We start from the raw sequence: 23,035 nt of genomic DNA on the forward strand, positions 1-23,035 counted from the left end.
TAACAGCTGATCTTTCAGCAGAAACTCTGCAAGCCAGAAGGGAATGGCAGGACATATTTAAAGTGATGAAGGAGAAAAGCCTACAACGAAGATTCCTCTACCCAGCAAGGATCTCATTCAGATTTGACGAAGAAATTAAAACCTTTACAGACAAGCAAAAGCTAAGAGAATTCAGCACCACCAAACCAACTTAACAACAAATGCTAAAGAAACTGCTCTAGCCAGGAAACACAAGAGAAGGAAAAGACCTACAATAACAAACACAAAACAATTAAGAAAATGGCAATAGGAACATACATATTGATAATTACCTTAAATGTAAATGGATTAAATGCTCCAACCAAAAGACGTAGACTGGCTGAATGGGTACAAAAATAATACCTGTATATATGCTGTCCACAGGAGACCCACTTCAGACCTAGGGACACACACAGACTAAAAGTGAGGGGATGTAAAAAGATATTCCATGCAAATGGGAATCAAAAGAAAGCTGGAGTAGCAATTCTCATATCAGACAAAATAGACTTTAAAACAAAGAGAATTACAAGAAACAAAGAAGGACACTACACAATGATTAAGGGATCAATCCAAGAAAAAGATATAACAATTGTAAATATTTATGCACCCAAGAAAGGATCACCTCAATACATAAGGCAAATACTAACACCCATAAAAGGGGAAATCGACAGTAACACAATCATACTAGGGGACTTTAACACCCCACTTTCACCAATGGACAGATCATCCAAAATGAAAATAAATAAGGAAACACAAGCTTTAAATTGTACATTAAACAGGATGGACTTAATTGATATTTACAGGACATTGCATCCAAAAACAAGAGAGTACACATTCTTCTCAAGTGCTCATGCAACATTCTCCAGGATTGATCATATCTTGGGTCACAAATCAAGAATTGGTAAATTTAACGAAATTGAAATTGTATCAAGTATCTTTTCCAACCACAATGGTATGAGACTAGATATCAATTACAGGAAAAAATCTGTAAAAAATACAAACACATGGAGGCTAAAGAATACATTACTTAATAACCAAGAGATCACTGAAGAAATCAAAGAGGAAATCAAAAAATACATAAAAACAAATGACAATGAAAACACGATGACCCAAAACCTATGGGATGCAGAAAAAGCAGTTCTAAGAGGGAAGTTTATAGCAATACAATCCTACCTTAAGAAACAAGAAACATCTCAAATGAACTACCTAACCTTACACCCAAAGCAATTAGAGAAAGCAGAACAAAAAAACCCCAAAGTTAGCAGAAGGAAAGAAATCATAAAGATCAGATCAGAAATAAATGAAAAAGATATTAAGGAAACGATAGCAAAGATCAATAAAACTAAAAGCTGGTTCTTTGAGAAGATAAACAAAATTGATAAAACATTAACCAGACTCATCAAGAAAAAAAGGGAGAAGACTCAAATCAATAGAATTAGAAATGAAAAAGGAGAAGTAACAACTGACACTGCAGAAATATAAAGGATCATGAGAGATTACTACAAGCAACTCTATGCCAATAAAATTGACAATCTGGAAGAAATGGGCAAATTCTTAGAAAAGCACAACCTCCAGTGACTCAACCAAGAAGAAATAGAAAATATGAACAGACCAATCACAAGCACTGAAATTGAAACTGTGATTAAAAATCTTCCTACAAAGAAAAGCCCAGGACCAAATGGCTTCACAGGCGAATTCTATCAAACATTTAGAGAAGAGCTGACACCTATCCTTCTCAAACTCTTCCAAAATATAGCAGAGGGAGGAACACTCCCAAACTTATTCTATGAGGCCACCATCACCCTGATACCAAATCCAGACAAAGATGTCACAAAAAAAGAAAACTATAGGCCCGTATCACTGATGAACATAGATGCAAATATCGTCAACAAAATACTAGCAATCAGAATCCAACAGCACATTAAAAGGATCATACACCATGATCACGTGGGGTGTATCCCAGGAATGCAAGGATTCTTCAATATACGCAAATCAATCAATGTGATACACCCTGTTAACAAATTGAAGGAGAAAAACCATATGATCATCTCAATAGATGTAGAAAAAGCTTTCGACAAAATTCAACATGCATTTATGTTAAAAACCCTCCAGACAGTAGGCATAGAGGGAACCTCGCTCAACATAATAAAGGCCGTATATGACAAACCCACAGTCAACATCGTCCTCAGTGGTGAAAAACTGAAACCATTTCCACTAAGATCAGGAACAAGACAAGGTTGCCCACTCTCACCACTATTATTCAACATAGTTTTGGAAGTTTTAGCCACAGCAATCAGAGATGAAAAAGAAATAAAAGGAATCCAAATTGGAAAAGAAGAAGTAAAACTGTCACTGTTTGCAGATGACAAGATTCTATACATAGAGAATCCTAAAGATGCTACCAGAAAACTACAAGAGCTAATCAATGAATTTGGTAAAGTAGCAGGATACAAAATTAATGCACAGAAATCTCTAGCATTGCTATACAGTAATGATGAAAAATCTGAAAGTGAAATTAAGGAAAGACTCCCATTTACCTTTGCAACAAAAAGAATACAATACCTAGGAATAAACCTACGTAAGGAGACAAAAGACTTGTATGCAGAAAACTATAAGACATTGATGAAAGAAATTAAAGATGATACAAATAGATGGAGAGATATACCATGTTCTTGGATTGGAAGAATCAACATTGTGAAAATGACTATACTACCCAGTGCAATCTGCAGATTCAATGCAATACCTATCAAACTACCACTGGCGTATGTCACAGAATTAGAACAAAAAATTTCATAATTTTTATGGAAACATAAAAGACCCCGAATAGCCAAAGCAATCTTGAGAAGGAAAAACGGAGCTGGAGGAATCAGGCTCCCTGACTTCCGACTACACTACAAAGCTACAGTAATCAAGACAGTATGGTAGTGGCACAAAAACAGAAATATAGATCAATGGAACAGGAATGAAAGCCCAGAGATAAACCCACGCACATATGGTCACCTTATCATTGATAAAGGAGGCAAGAATATACAGTGGACAAAAGACAGCCTCTTCAATACGTGGTGCTGGGAAAACTGGACAGCTACATGTAAAAGAATGAAATAAGAACACTCCCTAACACCATACACAAAAAGAACCTCAAAATGGATTAAAGACCTAAATGTAAGGCCAGACACTATCAAACTCTTAGAGAAAAACAGAGGCAGAACACTCCATGACATAAATCACAGCAAGATCCTTTTTGCCCCACCTCCTAAAGAAATGGAAATAAAAACAAAAATAAACAAATGGGACCTAATGAAACTTAAAAGCTTTGCACAGCAAAGGAAACAATAAAGAAGACAAAAAGATAACCCTCAGAATGGGAGAAAATATTTGCAAATGAAGCAACTGACCAATGATTAATTTCCCAAATTTACAAGCAGCTCATGCAGCTCAATATCAAAAAAACAAACAACCCAATCCAAAAATGGGCAGAAGACCTACATAGACATTTCTCCAAAGAAGATATACAGATTGCCAACAAACACATGAAAGAATGCTCAACATCAATAATCATTAGAGAAATGCAAATCAAAACTACAATGAGATATCATCTCACACCAGTCAGAATGGCCATCATCAAAAATGCTGGAGAGGGTGTGGAGAAAAGGGAACCCTCTTGCACTGTTGGTGGGAATGTACATTGATATAGCCACTGTGCAGGACAGTATGGAGGTTCCTTAAAAACCTAAAAATAGAGCTACCATACGACTCACCAATCCCACTACTGGGCATATACCCTGAGAAAACCAGAATTCAAAAAGAGTCATGTACCACAATGTTCATTGCAGCTCTATTTACAATAGCCAGGACATGGAAGCAACCTAAGTGTCCATCGACAGATGAACGGATACAGAAGATGTGGCACATATATACAATGGAATATTACTCAGCCATAAAAAGAAACGAAATTGAGTTATTTGTAATGATGTGGATGGACCTAGAGTTTGTCATACAGAGTGAAGTAAGTTCGAAAGAGAAAAACAAATATTGTACGCTAACAGATTTGTATGGAATCTAAAAAAAAAAAAAAAAGGTCATGAAGAACCTAGGGGCAGGACGGGAATAAAGACACAGACCTACTAGAGAATGGACTTGAGGACACGGGGAGAGGGAAGGTTAAGCTGAGACAAAGTGAGAGAGTGGCATGGACATAGATACACTACCAAATGTAAAACCAATAGCTAGTGGGAAGTAGCCTCATAGTACAGGGAGTTCAGCTCGGTGCTTTGTGACCACCTAGAGGGGTGGGAGGGTGGGGGGAGGGAGATGCAAGAGGGAAGAGATATGGGGATATATGTATATGCATAGCTGATTCACTTTCTTATAAGGCAGAAACTAACACACCCTTGTAAAGCAATTATACTCCAATAAAGATGAAAAAAAACCCCAAAAAACAAAGTTTTGGCCCATGTCTGTCTTTTGGGAGATAACCTCTAAGCCCTTGGAATATCCCTATAAGCCTGATAATGGCTTTGTTTACCTGGGGCCTTGGGGTATGCTAGGAAGCTTATGCTAACAATGTGACTTATGATGGGGTCTTTGGGCCACTTGGTATCAATATCATCTCTGGAGGGGCTGAGGACTGAGTACCTAAGGTCAGTCACTTGGTGCTCCATGCTATGTGACTGACCCCCAATAAAAACCTTGGATACCAAGACTTAGGTAAGCTTCCTGGGTTTCATGCGTATTGTCACACATCATTGCTGGGGTAATTAAACGATGTCCATAGCCTCCACTCAGAGAATACAACTGGAAACTTGTTGCATGGTTTCTCCTGGACTCTGGCCTATGTGCCCTTTACCTTTTCTGATTTCAATCTGCATCCTTTCACTGTAATAAACCATACCATGAGTTTAACAGCTTTTCCTTTTCTGAATTAAAATGTTTATTAAATTTTTTTATTAATTATTGCTCCAGCTTTATTGAGGTATAATGAATAAAAGTTGAAAAAATTTATGGTGTTCAATTGATGTTTTGATATTCATATAGATTATGAAATAGTCACTCCAACCAAGCTATTAACATATCTATCACTTCACAGTTGCCATTTTCTTTCGTTTTTCTTTTTGTAATGAGAACACTTAGGATCAACCCTCTTAGCAAATTTCAAGAATACAATACGGTACTGATAATGATAGTCACACTGCTGTACATTAGGTCTTCAGAACTTATTTTGCATAACTGAAATTATATACTCATTGACAAACATCTCCCATTTCTCTCTCCCTCAAACCCCTGGAAACCACCATTCTACTCCACTGCTTCTAGGAGTTTGGCTATTTTCGATTCCACATGTAAGTGACATCACGCAATACTTGTCTTTCTGTGTTTGGCTTATTTCACTTAGCATAATGTCCTCCAGGCTCATCCATGTTGTCACAATGGCTATATTTACATCGTTTAAAATGATGAATGATATAATATTGCATATACATATATATATATATATATCACATTTTCTTTAAACAATCATCTGAAGATAAATATTTATGTTGTTTCCATGTCTCACCAACTGTGAATAATGCTGCAATAAACCTGGGAGTGCAGTTATCTCTTTGTGATTCTGATTTTATTTCTTCCGGATATATACCCAGAAGTGGGACTGCTGGATCATATGGTAATTTTGTTTTTTTACTTTTGGGGGGAAACTCTATACTGTTTTCCACACTGTACCAATTTACATTCCCACCAGCAGTGTACACATGTTCACTTTTATCAAAATTCTTGCAACACTTGTTATTTTTTGTCTTTTTTATAACAGCCATTCTAACAGATTTGAGGTGGTATCTCATTGTGGTTTTGATTTGCATTTCCTTGATGATTAGTGAAGTTGAGCATCTTTTCATATACCTGTTGGTCATTTGAATGTCTTCTTTTGAGAAATGTCTATTTAGGTCTTTTGCCCATGTTTTAATCAGGCTATTTATTTATCTATTTGCTATTAAGTTGCATGAGTTCCATATATATTTTAGATATTAACCCCTTATTGGATATATAATTTGAAAATATTTTCTCCCATTCAGTAGGTTGCTTTTTCATTTTGTTGATTATTTCCTTTGCTGTACAAAAGCTTTATATGCAATCTCACTTGTCTGATTTTGCTTTGTGGCCTGTGCTTTTGGTGTCATATCAAAAAAAAATTTGTCCAGTCAGATTATTTCCCTGTTTTCTTTCAGTAGTTTTAGAGTTTCAGGTCTTATGTTTGAGAATTTCATCCACTTTGAGTGATGTCTGGTGTAAGACAAGGGTCCAATTTCATGGTCTGCATACAGATATCCTATTTTCTAAATACCATAACACACGTATCCTTCAGTGAGTGCCATTATTTTCCTAGAGCCTAGGATGTTGAATTAAATTATGTGGAATCCCAGGTCTTTGACATTGATTAGTGCAGAATTCATTAGAAGGTAAGAATAAGGGTCTATTTAATTCCTATGGTATAACTATCAACATAATGCAATAAATAATTCATCTCCTAAAATGTACTTTTATGATAATTTACTTTTATGCAAATCAAGGGACCAGACCTCACAGTGCCATCATTAAATATTACTTCCAGTGTTGCATTTTTGGCAATGCATTTTAATTGGGATTTTCACAAACTGGTATGTATTTAGAAGATAATCAAGAAAGATGACAAGTGCATCTTGGAATTTCAAACAAATGGAATTAGACATTTTTGTACAGATATAGAAGGCAGAACCAGAATCAAAGTATGGCTGAAATAGGCAGGCAGTTTTTGGCTTAATAAAAGGACATAATTCCAAAATATGACAGCTATCCATAAATGGATTGGGCCTATTTAACATATCCTCTTCTCTGGCTATATTTAAGAACAGGATAGGGGACAACTGGTCTGAGGTATTGTTGGGGGAATTTCCTACTCACAATTCAAGGCTGGTGGCTTCTAAAATCCTGTCAGTTTCCTAGTGCCGACTAAAAAGCCTTCAGTCGAGGACAAGTAGCAGTAAAGTCCCTGATAGAAGGGGCAGTCTAGGTAGAAGACCTGAGCTCAATAAAAGAATTTCTAGGTTCTTTCAGGAAAAACTGATTTTGGACATCAATATGCTTTGGGAAGCAATGTGTGATCAGTGAGTGTAAATGAAGCTATAACTCAGTACACCAAGTGCTATGGACTGAAGCCCTGGAAGGGACCTAAGCCAATGGATACACTATAACAAATCAAACAAAAATCTTTAGGATTGTACAAGACCCATTTGAAACAACAGCAATAATACAAGATGCAAATCAATAGTGAAATGACTGGACTTACTCCATTCTTCAATTAAGTCCACCTGGGTCTCTTTAATAAGGAGGAAGACATAAGTTCTTCAGAGTTTCAGTGTTTGTCTTCTTTCAAAGAGGCATCGAATGCTCAAACACCTAATAAAAAATATTCTCACTATATTTGTTCCCCAAATTCGTGGAGCAGGTCCTATCTGTCACATTAACTCTTCAACTAGCCAAGCCACTTTACTTTTGGAGCTTGGGTTGGCATCTGCAAAGTAGGATGTAATATCTCACAAGGTCCTTTCCAGCCAGTAATCATAACATTTATAGAGCCACAATTAGTGTTAGCTGATTTCTGCACTTTAGCACATCAGCACTTTACCCAAACATGATCTGAGGCTTTGAGTAATCAGTTCATATACACCGTGTTGGTACCATCAAGTAGTTCTGGATTGGAACAGGGACCTGTATGTTTCCTAAGACTGTCCTTCCCATGAATCCCACAGCCCAGGTAAGCTCTCTGTCAGCTTCTGTATAGATTTTGAAGAGGAACAGAATATCGTAGTTATAGCATACGGCACTTCCCCAGTTCGGGATTCCAGATCCCGGGGCTCTGTATCCGTGTCAGAACGTGCCCATCCATATACTTGTTGGGGGCACCAAACCAAGACCAGAAGTGCAGTCACTAACAAAACCCCCAGCACCTGACACCCTCAGTTCGCCAGATCCGGTTCTGTCTCAGGAAAAAGAAACTACTCCTGGGGTCCTTGGGAGATGACGCATTTCCAGCGTGCCGCGGAGTCCTGACGTCAAGGAGGCCCCGGAAACGTGGAGGCGGGGCCTGAGGTGGGCGGGCACTGCTGAGGCTTTGAGCGCAGGCGCAGAGCTTGTGGCGGGAGCTGAGATCCGGGGCGGGGCCTCCTGCCCCTAGCCGGCCTGTGGGGAAGCGGAGCGGGGCTACCTCGGCCGCTGGAGCCGCTGTTGGCAGCTCTCTGAGTTTGGTTCTGTTGGTGGCTGTGGCTTGTGCCCGCTTTTAGCTGCTCTCCTCGCCTCGTTTCTTTTGCGGCTCCGGCCTGGGCAGCGCTCAAAGCACTCGGCGTTGCCACTGGCGCAGCCGCCTGACCTGCAGGCCGGTTTGGGCCGCGGAGCCCATGAGAGCGCGGGCCCCGCCGCCGCATTTGCGGCGTAGCTGTAGCCCCGTAACCCCCCCAGCCGGCGCGGGCATGGCAGCGGCATGAACGCGGAATCTCCACTGGAGAGGGAGGAGAAGGCGGCGTCGGAGCCCGAGGCGGGAGCCATGCTGGAGAAGCGCGCGGGCGCGCGGGCCGCGAGCGGCAGCTGGGTGAGTGCGGGCTCGGAGTTCGGACGCTTTTCTCAGCCCGAAGCCCCAAGCCAGGGGAGGTTGGGCGGCGTCGCGGCCTGAGTCCGGGGACGCCTGATGCGGGGCTGGGGCCTGGGTCCCTTGGGGATGAGGATACACTGACCCTTCGCCTCCGCTCGAGGGGCTCTGGCTGTCTGAAAGCCTGTCCTTTACCGTGTCAGCCAGCCGAATTCATCACTGCTAGGCTTTCCTAGCGCTGCTCATCGCTAGACAAAAATTTAGGCGACTTGGTTATTGTTTCAAAAGACGCCCAACGTGGGACCGTGAATATAAGTAATTTGGTTCTTTCAGAGCTCTCCATACAGGTGACAGTGGATACTGTTTTCATTGGTGCACTTTCTGGCTTGAGCCTACTTAGAAGATGTGTGGAGAACCTTTAGAACCGGCATTGGGCCCTGGACCGGGAAGTTGGCGGTGGAGGCTGGGCAGCGCCTTCCTGTTCCTTCGTGGTTCTCTAGGCGGTCACAGAAGCGGTTGGTGAGCAGGATTTCAGAGGAAGCTGCCTATCCCAGGGCCCAACTGAGGAGCGTATTCAGGCTAGTCTCTTAACAGTTTCACGTGAGAGTCAGGTGGCTTCCGAAGCACTGGTTTAATTGGCCTGGATTCGGCAGAGCAGGCTGTCAGTGGCGCTTAGGTGTCTGACGTTGGAACTCTAAGCATAGAGTGTCATTTCTCAAAGACATATTTTTTTTCTTTTTTCTTTTTTGCTCTATTTAGGACAGGAAATATAGAAACGGTACAATGAATAGAAACTAATGCCAAGGAGACTTTTTCCAAAGAAAATAGAAATTTTAGGAAAATTAAATTATATGCAATCGGCTTCAGATTTAATTTGCTTTTAAAGAATGCTAAATGATGTTGAGGGCCCCTTCCTGCCCAAGTGACTTCTTATTTTTGAGAAAAAAAATTAGGAGTTCCTCATTTCAAAGATAAGATTTCTGGAAAGTGGGAAAGTGTTTTTGGTAGGAGGAGGGAAATTCTATAGAATTGGTTTTTCTCGTTTTGTTTTTGATTACATAAAAGGTAGACTTATCTTCCTGCCGACTAAGGGAAACGAAACTGCCAGCTCCTCCTCCTGTCTTTGAATTGATAGACCATAATTACTGACCAGTGGCCAAGCTAGTAACCTGAGAGGTAGACTCCATCCTTTCCCATCCCTTCATCCAATATATTAATAAGTCTAGCTAAGTTTACCAGGTAAAGATTTTAGGTTTTTTATCCTTTCTGCGTTCCTGTGGTTCAGTTCCTTAGCATTTTTGACCTAGATTTTGACTATCTCTTGAGACCCTTGCTTGCTTCATCATCAGGCTGCTCTCCACCGTATTGATTAGTGTAATCTAACATGTAAATATGATCATTACTGCTGTCCTTAAATATTTTCATTAGCTCTCTCTTTGGCTTATAGGATAAAAAAATAACCTGGCAGGTTGAAGCATTAAAGCATAGTGATTAGGTGAGCATGCTTGGAATCCCAGTTCCCACTTTTTATTACCTGTATAACTTTGGGCAAGTTATATAACCTCTCCAAATTAATGATAGTGTTTACCTCAGAGAATTGTGAGGGTTACTACAACCTGGCCCCTAGTAAGTCCTCAATAAATATTAGCTGTTATTGTTATTATTTCTCTATTTTAAGCATGAATGATTGGTCAGAATGTATAGGTGATCCTTGTCTGATAAAAAAACATTCAGTTCTCTCCCATTTACTAATCTATACAGGAACTAGACCCCAACCTAAAAATTAAAGTCGCTGATTTTATGTGCTTAGAACAGGAATTTTTGAGGAATGTGTATTCAAAGAAACTGAGACAGTTTATTCCCTGATTGCTTTCCCTGTGAGTCTTGATGCTAATTTAGGCACAAATAGATTCCTGTCCAGTCTTTCCTTACCTCTTAGGGTGTGTCTAGTCAGTACTGATAAATTGCAGTGAATTCTGACAGTGAGTTTTGGTGCTTGCTCTACTTAGATGACTAGCATGGGTCGGTAGCAGGGTTCAGCCACTGGTGCTTTTTGTAATGTGTGTTGCCTGGGAAAGCAGTGAATGTCTTTAATCATATATGTTCATGTCATATGCCAGTACCCCCAAAGTATGCATCTTTCCTGTTTGCAGTTTCTTTCTAGTATTGCTTCCAGGTGCTACATTCTTTGTCCTCCAAAACTTGACTTCATTTTAATGTGTTGGAATTTCCTTATAGCTTGATTCTAGTGTATTCATGGTTTCAAGTTCTTAGATGTTACTAATAATCACAAGCAAGACTGCCCACATACAGGGAATCGGCTGAAACTTTTTTCTACCTTGTTTGGCAAAGAGATGTATTGACCTGAATAATAGAAGGGAATCACATATTTATTCTAAGAGACCATTGCAATCTAGAAAAGGGAATTGTGTGTAGTAAATAAGTTCTTGTTTTATTGTCCTTTCTTTGCTCTATCCCTCCCTAATTGTGTGTGTTCATACACCTTGAAATGTTGTGTCAGAATTATTTGCATTATCATTGAATGCATATCCTTTTGGAATCATTTACCTTTGAGCATCTGAAGAGAATTAAGGATTTTCTGCAAAGAAAACACAACTGAGTTTAGCATACTGTGTATTTCAGAATGTTCATTGACTCCAAAAAGCCAGTACTTAGATACCAGTTAAGATCTCTGATGTAGGGCCTCTCGGGATCAATGCCATTCTGGTGACATTTGATGTGTTTTTAGTTGATTTTCCTCAGACCGTTTTAGAGGGGCTCCTGTAAAGACTAATTTTGATTTATAAGGACAAGAATGTTATATATTATATAGGCAAAATGGAAACAGTACTGAAGAGCAGCTTGTTACCCAAAAAAAAGGCTAGAAGGACTAGATATGTTTTGTTTGTAAAAAGGTGAAAGAGGGGACTTCCCTGGCGGTCCAGTGGTTAAGACTCCACGCTTCCACTGCAGCGGGGCACGGGTTCCATCCCTGGTCAGGGAACCAAGATCCCACATCCCACGGGTGGCACGGCCAAAAAAAAAAAAAAAAAAAAGTGAAAGAGGACCTAGGGACATTTTAGGGGAATTTTTTTTTTTAAATTAGCTTTCAATTCTTAACACTGTTAGGAATCAGTATGATCATTTTAGTAATAAAATAGTACTGGGACATTAGCACAACCAAACTCTGTTAAGTAAATTATAAGCAGATAAAAGGAGAAATGGAAAGCATTTGTGAGCAGTTGATCTATCACAATTTATAAAAGTAAATGCATTGGGGCTTCCCTGGTGGCGCAGTGGTTGAGAGTCTGCCTGCTAATGCAGGGGACGCGGGTTCGAGCCCTGGGCTGGGAGGATCCCACATGCCGCGGAGCAACTGGGCCCGTGAGCCACGACTGCTGAGCCTGCGCGTCTGGAGCCTGTGCCCCCACAACGGGAGGGGCCGCGATAGTGAGGGGCCCGCGCACCGCGATGAAGAGTGGCCCCCGCTTGCCGCAACTAGAGAAAGCCCTCGCACGAAACGAAGACCCAACACAGCTAAAAATAAATAAATAAATAAAGTAGCTATTAATTAAAAAAAAAAAAAAAAAAAAAAGTAAATGCATTGTGCTTTCATAGCAGAAACATTTATATTTCATATTAAGAAGTATGCAGATCTCTAGTCAACTTTCAAGCCTTTATCAGAACACAGACTTGTTGCTGCTGTTGTATTGTTCTTAGGCCTAGTATAGGCAGGATTTTGTAAAACTTGCTTCTTATGATATCTGAGCATCCTTTCCCACTGGTTTTCTTACTAGATTAAGTCTTTGAAGACAGGGACTACACCTGTGTATCTTTTAATCTAAAATAGTCCTTTAATCTAAAATAGTCTAAAATAAATGTATGTTAGAGAAGTAAATTAGTCTAGTTTAAACCAGTAATTATGCTTATCAATGAAATTAGCTTGTTACTTTTATATAAGTTTTGGTCGGCCTTATAAAACAAATTGGAGAGTTCTGTTTTTTATTCTCTGAAGAGTTTGTGTAAGATGGTAATACAGTTGTAGAACTTTATGGGTCTTCAGTTTTTTGGGCTAATGTAGTTCTAGAACAATGTAGATTTTCCGTTTGATTTTCTATTTTTTTCTGTCAATTTTAGTAAGTTGTATTTTGCTAGGAATTTGTCCATTTCATCTAAAATTTCAAATTAATTGGCATAAAGTTGTTCCTGACAGCCTCTTAGGCTCTTTTTAATTACTGTAGGATCTTTAGTCTATTTTTTTTTATTGCTGACATTGGTAATTTTTACCTTATCTTTAAAAAATATTCTTTAGGGTCTTCTGGATAAATATTCACAAATTTTTCAAGTGGCAGTAATTTCATGTCTTGTTTCTGTATTATATGAACTATATCCAGGAAAATGTTCAGTAGTAATTGTAAAAGTGCACAGCCTTCTCTGCGTAACAGGAATATATATATTTTTTCCAATGTCAAGGATGATGTTAGCTATACAGATGCGATAAACATGCTTTATTACACTATGGAAGCGTCTTTTTATTCCTCATTCTCCTTCTTGCTGGTGTTTTCTCTCTCCTTTCCCCCTTCTTTCTCTTTCCTTCCTTCCCTCTCTCCCTCCTTCTAGTTTAGTGTCTCATAGAACCTTCACAAGTGGTTTATGAAATCTGAGATGTGCCCTGGGGAAAGAGGTTGTAGCATACATAGCAAGGGCATTGTTGTATGAAAATTGGAAGAGAAATTTGTCCTTAATATCTGTAATCAATTATAACAAATAAGAGTTTCTAACCCTGCAAAAACATATCATATTTGTGAAGTTTGGTTAATTTCCTATCTAGATGCCTGACTTTTTTATATGTAGCTTTGTATTTGCTTCTCTTTTAAAAACAGCTTTATTGAAATATAATTATAAAAACTATATATGTTTAGAGTGTACAGATTTGTGTTTTGACACTTGTGAAATCATTACTGCAATCAAGATAGTGAACATATCCATCACCCCTAAAAGTTTCCTTGTGCCCATTTGTACATCCTCTATCCACCTCCACCTTCCCAGGCGAGCATTTATCTACTTTCTGTTGCTATATATTAGTTTTAATTTTCTAAAGTTTTATATAAATGGACTTATACAGAATATATTCTTTTTGGTCTGGCTTTTTTCAACTCAGATAAATTATTTTGAGATTTATTCATGTTGTTGTATAAATGAGTAGTGCATTCCTTTTTGTTACTGAGTAGTGTTCAGTTGTATGGATGTATCAGTTTGTTTATCCATTCATCCCTCGGTGAACATTTGGTTTATCACCAGTTTTTGGCGGTTACAAATAAAGCGGCGATGAGCATTCATGAACCAGTCTTTGTATGGAGTATACTTTATTTTCTTTTAAGTAAATACTTAGAAGTGGAATGGTTGGATCATATGGTAGGTGTATTGTTTAACTTCTTAAGAAACTGCCCAACTGTTTTTTTAAATTTAAAAGTTTTAATTTTACATTGGCACTAGCACTCTGAGAGTTCATCTACATCCTCATCAACACTTGGTCAGTCAATTTTAGCCCTTCTAGTAGGTCTGTAGTGGTATCTTACTGTGCTTTTATTTTGCATCTCCCCATGCCTAATTATGTTTAACATCGTTCCATAAGCGCTTACTTGCCATTTGTATATCCTCTTGGTGAAGTGTCTGTTCACATCTTTTGCCTATTTATTTGTTGTTGTTGGGTCGTTTATTATCTTATAATTGAGTTTTAAGAGTTCTTTATATATTGGGGTTGCAAGTCTTTTATCAGATATATGTTTGCAAATATTTTCTTCTGAGCAGAAGTTTTAATGAAATTTAATTTTATCAATATGCTCTTTTAGGGATTGTGTTTTTGGTTTCATATCCAAGAAATCCTAACTCAGTATCACAATAATTTCCTTTTTTATTTTTAGAATTTTTAAAAATTTTACAATTAGGTTTATGACCCATTTTGAATTAATTTTTTATATGGTGCACAGTATCAAAGGCAGTTCTTTTTTTGCATATGGTAACGAATTGTTGTCTCATCTGTTGAAAAGACTTATTCACTGAATTGCCTTTGCACCTTTGTCAAAATTCAGTTGTCCATATATGTGTCGGTCTATTCTGGATTCTTTATTTTGTTTCATTGATCTGTTTATCTTTACATCAGTACCATTCAGTCGCTATTACTGGAGATTCATAGTAAGATTTGAAACGAATAGAGTTTGTCCTACAACTTTGTTCTTCTCTTTTAAAACTGTTTTGGCTATTCTGGGTCCTTTGCATTTTAGAATTATAGAATGAGCTTGTCAGTTTCTACAAAAAAGCCTGCTGTTATTTTTGTTGGGATTTTGTTGATCCAGAAGATCCGTTTAGGAAGAATTGAAAACAATATAGTCTTCTGATCCATAAATGAGGTATTTCTCCATTTATTTTAGATCTTTAATTTCTTTCAACTGTGCTTTATAATTTTCAACAGGTCTTTTGTGTCATTTGTCACATTTTCCCTATATCATACGTTTTAGGTGCTATTGAACATGTAATGTAAATGTAATATAAATGTAAATTATTAAGAAATTTTAAATTCACAACTGTTTGTTGCCAATATATAGAAATACAGTTGATTTAAGAAAAAATTTTAATTGTGATATAATATACAAAATTGTAAATTGTAACAAAATTTACAATTTAATTATTTGTATGTGTATAGTTCAGTAGTGTTAAGTATATTCACATTGTTGTGCAACCAATCTCCAGAACTTTTTCATCTTCTAAAACTGAAACTCTATATCCATTAAACAGCAACTTCCCATTTACTCCAGCTCCGGGTAACCATCATTCTGCCTTCAGTTTCTGAGTATTGACTACTCTAGATACCTCATATAAGTGGAGTCATATACACAATTTGTCATTTTCTGACTGGCTTATTTCACTTAGCATAATGTCCTCAAGACATGTTGTCTTCAAGATTGTTGAAGGCACGTGTGGCATGTGTCAGGATTTCCATTTTTTAAAAAAATAGTAATAATAATAATTTATTTATTTTTGGCTGCGTCGGGTCCTCGTTGCTCCGCGCTTTTGGCTGCGTTGGGTCCTCATTGCTGTGCAGGGGCTTTCTTTAGTTGCGGCAAGCGGGGGCTACTCTTCTTTGTGGCGCATGGCTTCTCATTACTGTGACTTCTCTTGTTGTGGAGCATGGGCTCTAGGCACGCGGTATTCAGTAGTTGTGACACACAGGCTCTAGAGCGCAGACTCAGTAGTTGTGGCGCACGGGCTTAGTTGCTCCGCGACATGTGGGATCTTCTTGGACCAGGGCTTGAACCCATGTCCCCTGTGTCGGCAGGTGGATTCTTAACCACTGCGCCACCAGGGAAGCCCTTTCCTTCCTTTAAGGCTGAATAATATTCCATTTTCTGTATATGCCACATTTTCTCTATTTATCTTTTGATGAGCACTTGGGTTGTTTCTGTCTTTTGGCTATTGTGAATAATGCCACTGAACATGAGTGTACAAATATTGGGTTGACCAAAATGTTAGCATCTTATGGAAAAACCCGAACGAACTTTTTGGCTAACCCAATATTTCTTTGAGATCCAACTTTCAGTTCTTTTGCATATCTACCCAGAAGTGGAATTGCTAGATTATTGGATAATACTATTTTTAATTTTTTAAGGAACCATTATACTGTTTCCCATAGTGACTGCACCATTTTACATTCCCACCAACAGTGCACAAGGGTTCTAGTTTCTCCACCTCCTCATCAACACTTGTCATTTTCTTTCTTTCTTTCTTTTTTTTTTTTTTTACAATACAGAATACAGTTAACTTATTTTTTTTAATAGATTTATTTATCTAATTTATTTATTTTTGACTGCGTTGGGTCTTCATTGCTGCACACGGGCCTTCTCCAGTTGTGGCGAGCAGGGGCTACTCTTCACTGCAGTGTGCAGGCCTCTCACTGTGGTGGCCTCTCCTGTTGCGGAGCATGGGCTCTAGGCACGTGGGCTTCAGTAGTTGTGGCGCACGGGCTTAGTTGCTCCGCGGCATGTGGGATCTTCCTGGACCAGCACTCGAACCCGTGTCCCCTGCATTGGCAGGAGGATTCTTAACCACTGCGCCACCAGGGAAGTTCAACACTTGTCATTTTTTGTTTTGTGTTGTTTTTGTTTTTGTTGTGGATAGTAGCCATCCTGATGTGTGTGAAGTGATATCTCATTTTGATTTTGCATTTTCCTAATGATTAGCATGTTGAACATCTTCTCATATGCTTGTTTGGCCATTTGTATATTTTCATTAGAGAAATGTATATTCAAGTCCTTTGCCCATTTTGAATTGGGTTATTTGGATTAACTCTTTATCAGATACATGCTTTGCAGATATTTTCTCCATAGGTTGCCTTTTCACTCTGTTGATTCTGTCCGTTGATGCACAAGTTTTAAATTTTTATAAAGTCCAGTTTATCTATTTTTACTTTTGTTGCCTGTGTGTTTTGGTGTCATAGCCAAGAAATCATTGTCAAATCTAATGTTGTGAAGCTTTTCCCCTATGTTGTCATCTAAGAGTTTTAGAGTTTTAGGTCTTACATTTAGGTCTATTTTTTTTCCCTGCTAATCCCAAACTCCTAATTTATCCCTCCCCATAGGTCTTTGGTTCATTTTAAAAGTTTGTAATTTCGTTGAAGCCCGATATCTGTTGTTTCTTTTGTTGCTCGTTTTGGAGTCGTGTCTAAGAATCCATTGCTAAATCTAAGATTTACCTCTGTGTTCTCTTCTAGGAGTTTTATGGCTTTTAGCTTAGTTCATTCATCTGTTTTGAGTTAATTTTTGTGTGTGGTGTGAGGTAGGGTTCCACCTTCATTCTTTATATGTGGAAGTTGAGTTGTCTTAGCACCATTTGTTGGAGAGACAGTTCTTTGCTCATTGATTGAATGGGTTTGGCACTGTTGGCAAAAATCAATTGGACATAGATATGGATCCATAGATATATTGATTTCTTTGTGGGCTTTCAGTTTTATTCAGTTGGTATATATGGTAGACTCTCTCTCGCTTCTCTGTCGACAAGTCGCTGGTGTCTACTGGGTACTGTGATCCTTGAGTTGGGGGTTATGTGGGGGACAAAGGGAGTAGCTTTCAACCTTATCTTTTTCCAGTTGGCAACAGATGACCTGATTGACAAAAGCCAGATGTCCTAGTTCATCTGAACTTTTCAGGTCATGTTGAGAAAGCAGGTGAAGGGGTTGGTGAAGATTGCCCTTTGCCCAGACACACACTATCCAGGCCAGACTTCTTAGTGTGGGTAAGGGATAGGTGGGTAAGTACAGGTCTGTGCTTTACTTTGCCTGGGACTCCTATTACCACTTAACTCAGGTTGCTGCAGTCCAGGCTACCTACCATATGTATGTGCTGATTCTACTTGTGGAGAAATTCGGGCTCTCTAAGAAAGGCATTGTAAGTAATACAAGTGGCTAGGCTAGTAGCACATACTCTGGAGGTATGTGACTCCCTGGATGTAATACCAGCTTTGCCACTTACTAATCACGTGAATCGGGCAAGTACTTAAGCTCTGTGCCTCTGAGTTTTGTCATCTATAAAATGGGGGTAATAATAGTTCCTATGTCAAAAGATTGTAGGGAGGATAAAATGATAGTAATGTGCTTTGATCAGGGCTTGGCATGGTGTCTATTGCTGCTGCTGTAAAAGGATAATTTTTGCCTATGTGTATCTCAGAATCCTTTGTAATAGACTGTCCCTGACCTGTGTCCTTGTCCTTCAGAGTGTTTATTTCCATTTTAAATTGTACATTTCATGAGGTGGGAGCCAGGATAGTTTCTTCTATTGCTGCCATTGTTCCCAGCATCTAGCTGACGTATAGTAGAGCTCCACAAATATGTGTTGAATGAATTGATCACTTGGAGTTGAATTTTTTTTTTTTTTTTTTTGGGCTGCGCCACATAGCTTGCGGGATCTTAGTTCCCAGATCAGGGATTGAACCCCGGCCACGGCAGTGAAAGCGCCAAGTCCTAACCACAGGACCACCAGGGAATGCCCTGGAGTTGAATATTTTTATTGTTAAAGAATGTTGATAGAAATAGGAATATTTACAAAAACAGTTCTTGGGATCTTAGTTTGCTTTAAGTTGGTTGGTAGTTGATAAATTAAGTTTGAAAACTTGAGTGAGGGAAAAGCAGTTCTTTTACAAATATTTAATGAATGCTTGGTCTATACAACATGATAGCCATGTCATTTATTCAACTATTTAACGTGAGGCTGACAAATTTTTTATAATTTTTGCAGAAAAGTTATTTCATCTGGAGAAATAAGCAGTAAAATTGTTTTTCTGACTTGCATTCCAATATTATTAGGTAGGAGGAAGAAAAGCAAAGCCTTTAGGTATAGTCATTTGTTTGTTTTTTAAAACCATTTGTGTTCTCCTTGTGTTTATATTTAAAAGCTTTCTAATAAAAAATTTATTTTTGATGGAGCATTTTACTAACCAGGTATATATGATATAAGCAGAAAGTACCATAAGTGTGAATTATTAAAATATTGAGGGCTAATAGTGAAACATACTTTTCATACATGTCTTTTATAGTAATGCAGAGATGACTGACTGAACCTTGTGGCAGTACGTTCCAACTACGGAGTACCAATCTTCAATTAGAATATATTTTAAAATAATTTTTTTTTTCTGTCCAGAAGTATGATGGAGCCAACAGTTTACATAGTTATAGACTTGGTTCCTTAAAATATCAAACTCAAATATTACATTTTAACATTGTGCATGACATAATAATGTATTTGATAAAGAGGTTTATTATTGTACATAAGAAGTCCAGGAATAGTGTGCTGTGCTTAGCAGTTTAATATCACCAAGGACCTGGTGGGCTCATTACATTCATAAGCTTCACTCTTCCCAATGTGTTGGCTTTTGGTCTTTAGGGTTGATCCCTTGTGGTCTCTTAAGTTCAAGTGCATTTTAACAACCCTTCATTTTTAGTCCTGCCACCCCACATTTACTGTTTTTGACATTGTATTTTACATCTTTTTGTTTTGCGTATCCCTTAACTGCTTATTGCAGATATAGATGATTTTGCTACTTCTTTCTTTAAACTTTCCCTACTAGCTTTATACATGGCTGATTTATTACCTTTACTGTATATTTGCCTTTACCAATGAGATTTTTCCTTTTATAATTTCCATGTTTCTAGTTGTGGTCCTTTTTTTTTTTCCGCTTAGAGAAGTTCCTTTGAACATTTCTTGTAAAGTTGGTTTGATGGTGCTGAACTCTTAGCTTGCTTGTCTGTGAAACTTCTGATCTCTCCATCAAATCTGAATGAAATTCTTTGTTGTAGGTTTACCCCTTTCATCACTTTAAATATCGTGTCCCTCCCTTCTGGTCTGCTGAGTTTATGCTGAAAAGTCAGCTGATAGTCATGGGAGTTCCCTTGAATGCAACTTGTTGCTTTTAATATTCTCTCTTTACCTTTTATTTTTGCCATTTTAATTACTGTTTATCTTGGTGTGGTTCTCTTTGGGTTGATCCTGTTTGGGATGTCTGTGATTCCTGGACCTGGAGGTCTGTGTTTCCTTTCCCCAGTTAAGGAAATTTTCGGCTATTATGTCTTAAAATATGTTTTCTCTCTCTTCTCCTTCTGGGACCCCTATAATGCAAATGTAGTATGCTTGATGTTGTTCTAAAGGTCTCTTAGGCTGTCCTCCTTTCTTTTTACTTTTGTCTGTTCTGCTACAGTGATTTCTACTCTGTCTTCCAGCTTGCTGATCCATTCCCTTGTATCATTCAGTCTATTGTTGATTCCTTCTAGTGTATTTTTCATTTCACTTATTGTATTCTTCGTCTCTGTTTGGTTCGTCTTTATATTTGCTTGTTATACGTATTATATACACACAAAAGTTTAACTCTTTGTTAAACACGAGTTTTTAACTTTAATGGAGTCCAACATAACAACTTTTTCTTGCATGGATGGTGACAATAGTGTTGTGTATACAAACTCATGAAACTATGGGACCTAATTTTGGGGTCTATGATCTATTTTGAGTTACTTTTTTTTTAGTGTAGCAATATGTGCATAACATAAAATTTATCATCTTAGACATTTTTAAGTGCATAGTTCAGTGGCATTTAAGTACATTAAAATTGTTGTGCAACCATTACCATTGTCCGTCTCCAGAACTTTTCATTATCCCAAACTGAATTCAGTACCCATTAAACTATAACTCCTCAATTCCCTCTCCTCCCAGCCCCTGGCAACCACCATCCACAGTCTATCTCTATGAATCTGACTACTCTAGATACCTCATATAAATAGAATTATACAGCAACTGTCCTTTTATGACTGGCTTATTTCACTTAGCATATTGTCTTCAAGGTTTATCAGTGTTGTAACATGTCAGAATGTCCTGTCTTTTTTTACTGCTGAAAACTATTCCATTGCATGCATATACCATATTTTGTTCATACGTTCATCCACCAATGGACACTTGGGTGGCTTCTACCTTTTGGCTGTTGTGAATAATGCTGCTGTGAACGTGGGTGTAGATACCTCTTGGAGACCCTGCATTCAATTCTTTTGGGTATATACCCAAAAGTAGAATTGCTGGATCTCTAGGTAATTCTATTTTTAATTTTTTTAGGAACCCCATACTGTTTTTCACAGTGGTTGTAGCATATTACATTCCCATTAACGGTGCACCAGGGTTCCAGTTTCTCTAAATCTTTGTCAACACTTGTTTTTTCTGGTTTTAATTTTTGTTTTTAGTCATGGCCATCCTAATGAGCACAGGTAATATCTCATTTTGCTTTTGATTTTCATTTCCCTAATGATTAGTGATGTTCAGCGTCTTTTCATGTATTTATTTGTTCTTTGCCCAATTTTTTTTTTTTGTCCTTGAGTTGTAGGACTTTTTTTTTTTTAATATATACTCTGGATGTTAATTTCTTATCCGATATGTGATTTGCAAGTGTTTTCTCCTATAGGTTGTCTTTTCACTCTGTTGGTAATGTCCTTTGATGCACAAAAGCTTTCTATTTTGATCAAGTCCAATTTATCTATTTTTTCCTTTTGTTGCTTTTTCTTTTGGTGTTACATCCAAGAAATCGTTGCCAAGTCCAGTGTCGTGAAGCTTTTCCCCTATGTTGTCATCTAAGAGTTTTATAGTTTTAGCTCTTATGTTCAGGGCTTTAATCCATTGTGAGTTAAGTTTTTGTGCATGATGTAAGGTAGAAAAGGTCTACTTCATTCTTTTGCATATGAATATCCAACTTCCCCAGCCCATTTGTTGAAGAGACTGTCCTTTCTCCATTCAATGGTCTTAGCACCCTTGTTGCAAATGATTTGACCATTATGCAAGTGTTTATTTCTGGATTCTATTATACTCCTTAGGTCTATATGTGTGTATTTGTGGCAGTACCACACTGTTTTGATTAGCTTTGTAGTATGTTTTGAAATCAGGAAGTGTGAGAACTACAGTTTTGTTCTTCTTTTTCAAGATTGTTTTGGCTATTCAGGATTCCTTGAGATTCCATGTAAGATCATGACATGCTCAAACAAATAATTTTACTCCTTCCTTTCCAGTTTGGATGTCTTTTATTTCTTTTTTTCCCTAATTACTCTGGTTAGAACTTCCACTACTGTGTTGAATAGAAACTGTGAAAGCGGGCATCGTTTTCTTCTTCCTGGTCTTAGAGGAAAAGTTTTTTCAGCCATTGGCTGTTTTGATGTTAGGTGTGGATTTTTCATATGTGGCCTTTATTATATTGAGATAAGATAATTTCCTTCAATGCTAGTTTTTTGGAATTTTTTTTTTTTATCATAAAAGGGTGTTAATTTTCTCAAATGCTTTTTCTGCATCAGTTGAGATGGAGCATGTGGGGTTTTTTCCCCCCTTCATTTTAATGTGGTGTATTCCACTGGTTGATTTTATATGTGAACTATTCTTAACATTCCACGAATAAATCTCACTTGGTTATGGTGTATAACCCTTTTCATATGCTGCTGCATTTGGTTTGCTGGTGTATTGTTAAGAACTGTTGCATCAACAGCATAAGGAAAAATAGTCTCTAGTTGTCTTTTCTGGTAGGGTCTTTGTCTGGCTTTATACAGGTAATGCTGTTTTCATAGAGAATGTTGATAAAATGTGGTCAGTTGTGAGAAGAGTTCGAGAGGGATTGGTGTTCTTTAAATGTTTGGTTTAAAGTGAAGCCATCAGGTTCAGGGCTTTTCTTTGTCAGGAGGTTTTTGATCACTGATTCAGTCTCTTTATTAGTTCTAGGTTTATTCATATGTTCTGCTTCTTTATGATTCAGCCTTAGTAGATTTCTAGGAATTTGTCTCTTTCATGTCCAAGTACTGCCTTATAACCTTTCTTTCATTTCTGATTTTAGCAATTTAAG

General features: G+C 37.9%; 1 protein-coding gene across 9 annotated transcripts in view; it reads left to right on the top strand.

Moving 5' to 3' along the window:
• Positions 1-23,035, top strand: part of MFSD14B (major facilitator superfamily domain containing 14B) — a 463,050-nt gene that overhangs the window by 368,256 nt on the left and 71,759 nt on the right. For 2 of the 9 annotated variants that reach the window (XM_057548339.1, XM_057548340.1), the window contains exon 1: positions 8,184-8,635. The exons of 6 other annotated variants lie outside the window; for them this stretch is intronic. In XM_057548339.1, the coding sequence (XP_057404322.1) occupies positions 8,528-8,635 (108 nt within the window). In that variant the 5' untranslated portion in view covers positions 8,184-8,527. Of the gene's footprint in view, positions 1-8,183; positions 8,636-23,035 lie in introns of those variants that run through there. One more of the 9 variants, XM_057548337.1, reaches the window with a different exon arrangement.

This window comes from Balaenoptera acutorostrata, chromosome 6 (genome assembly GCF_949987535.1).
Source record: "Balaenoptera acutorostrata chromosome 6, mBalAcu1.1, whole genome shotgun sequence".
NCBI lineage: Eukaryota > Metazoa > Chordata > Mammalia > Artiodactyla > Balaenopteridae > Balaenoptera > Balaenoptera acutorostrata.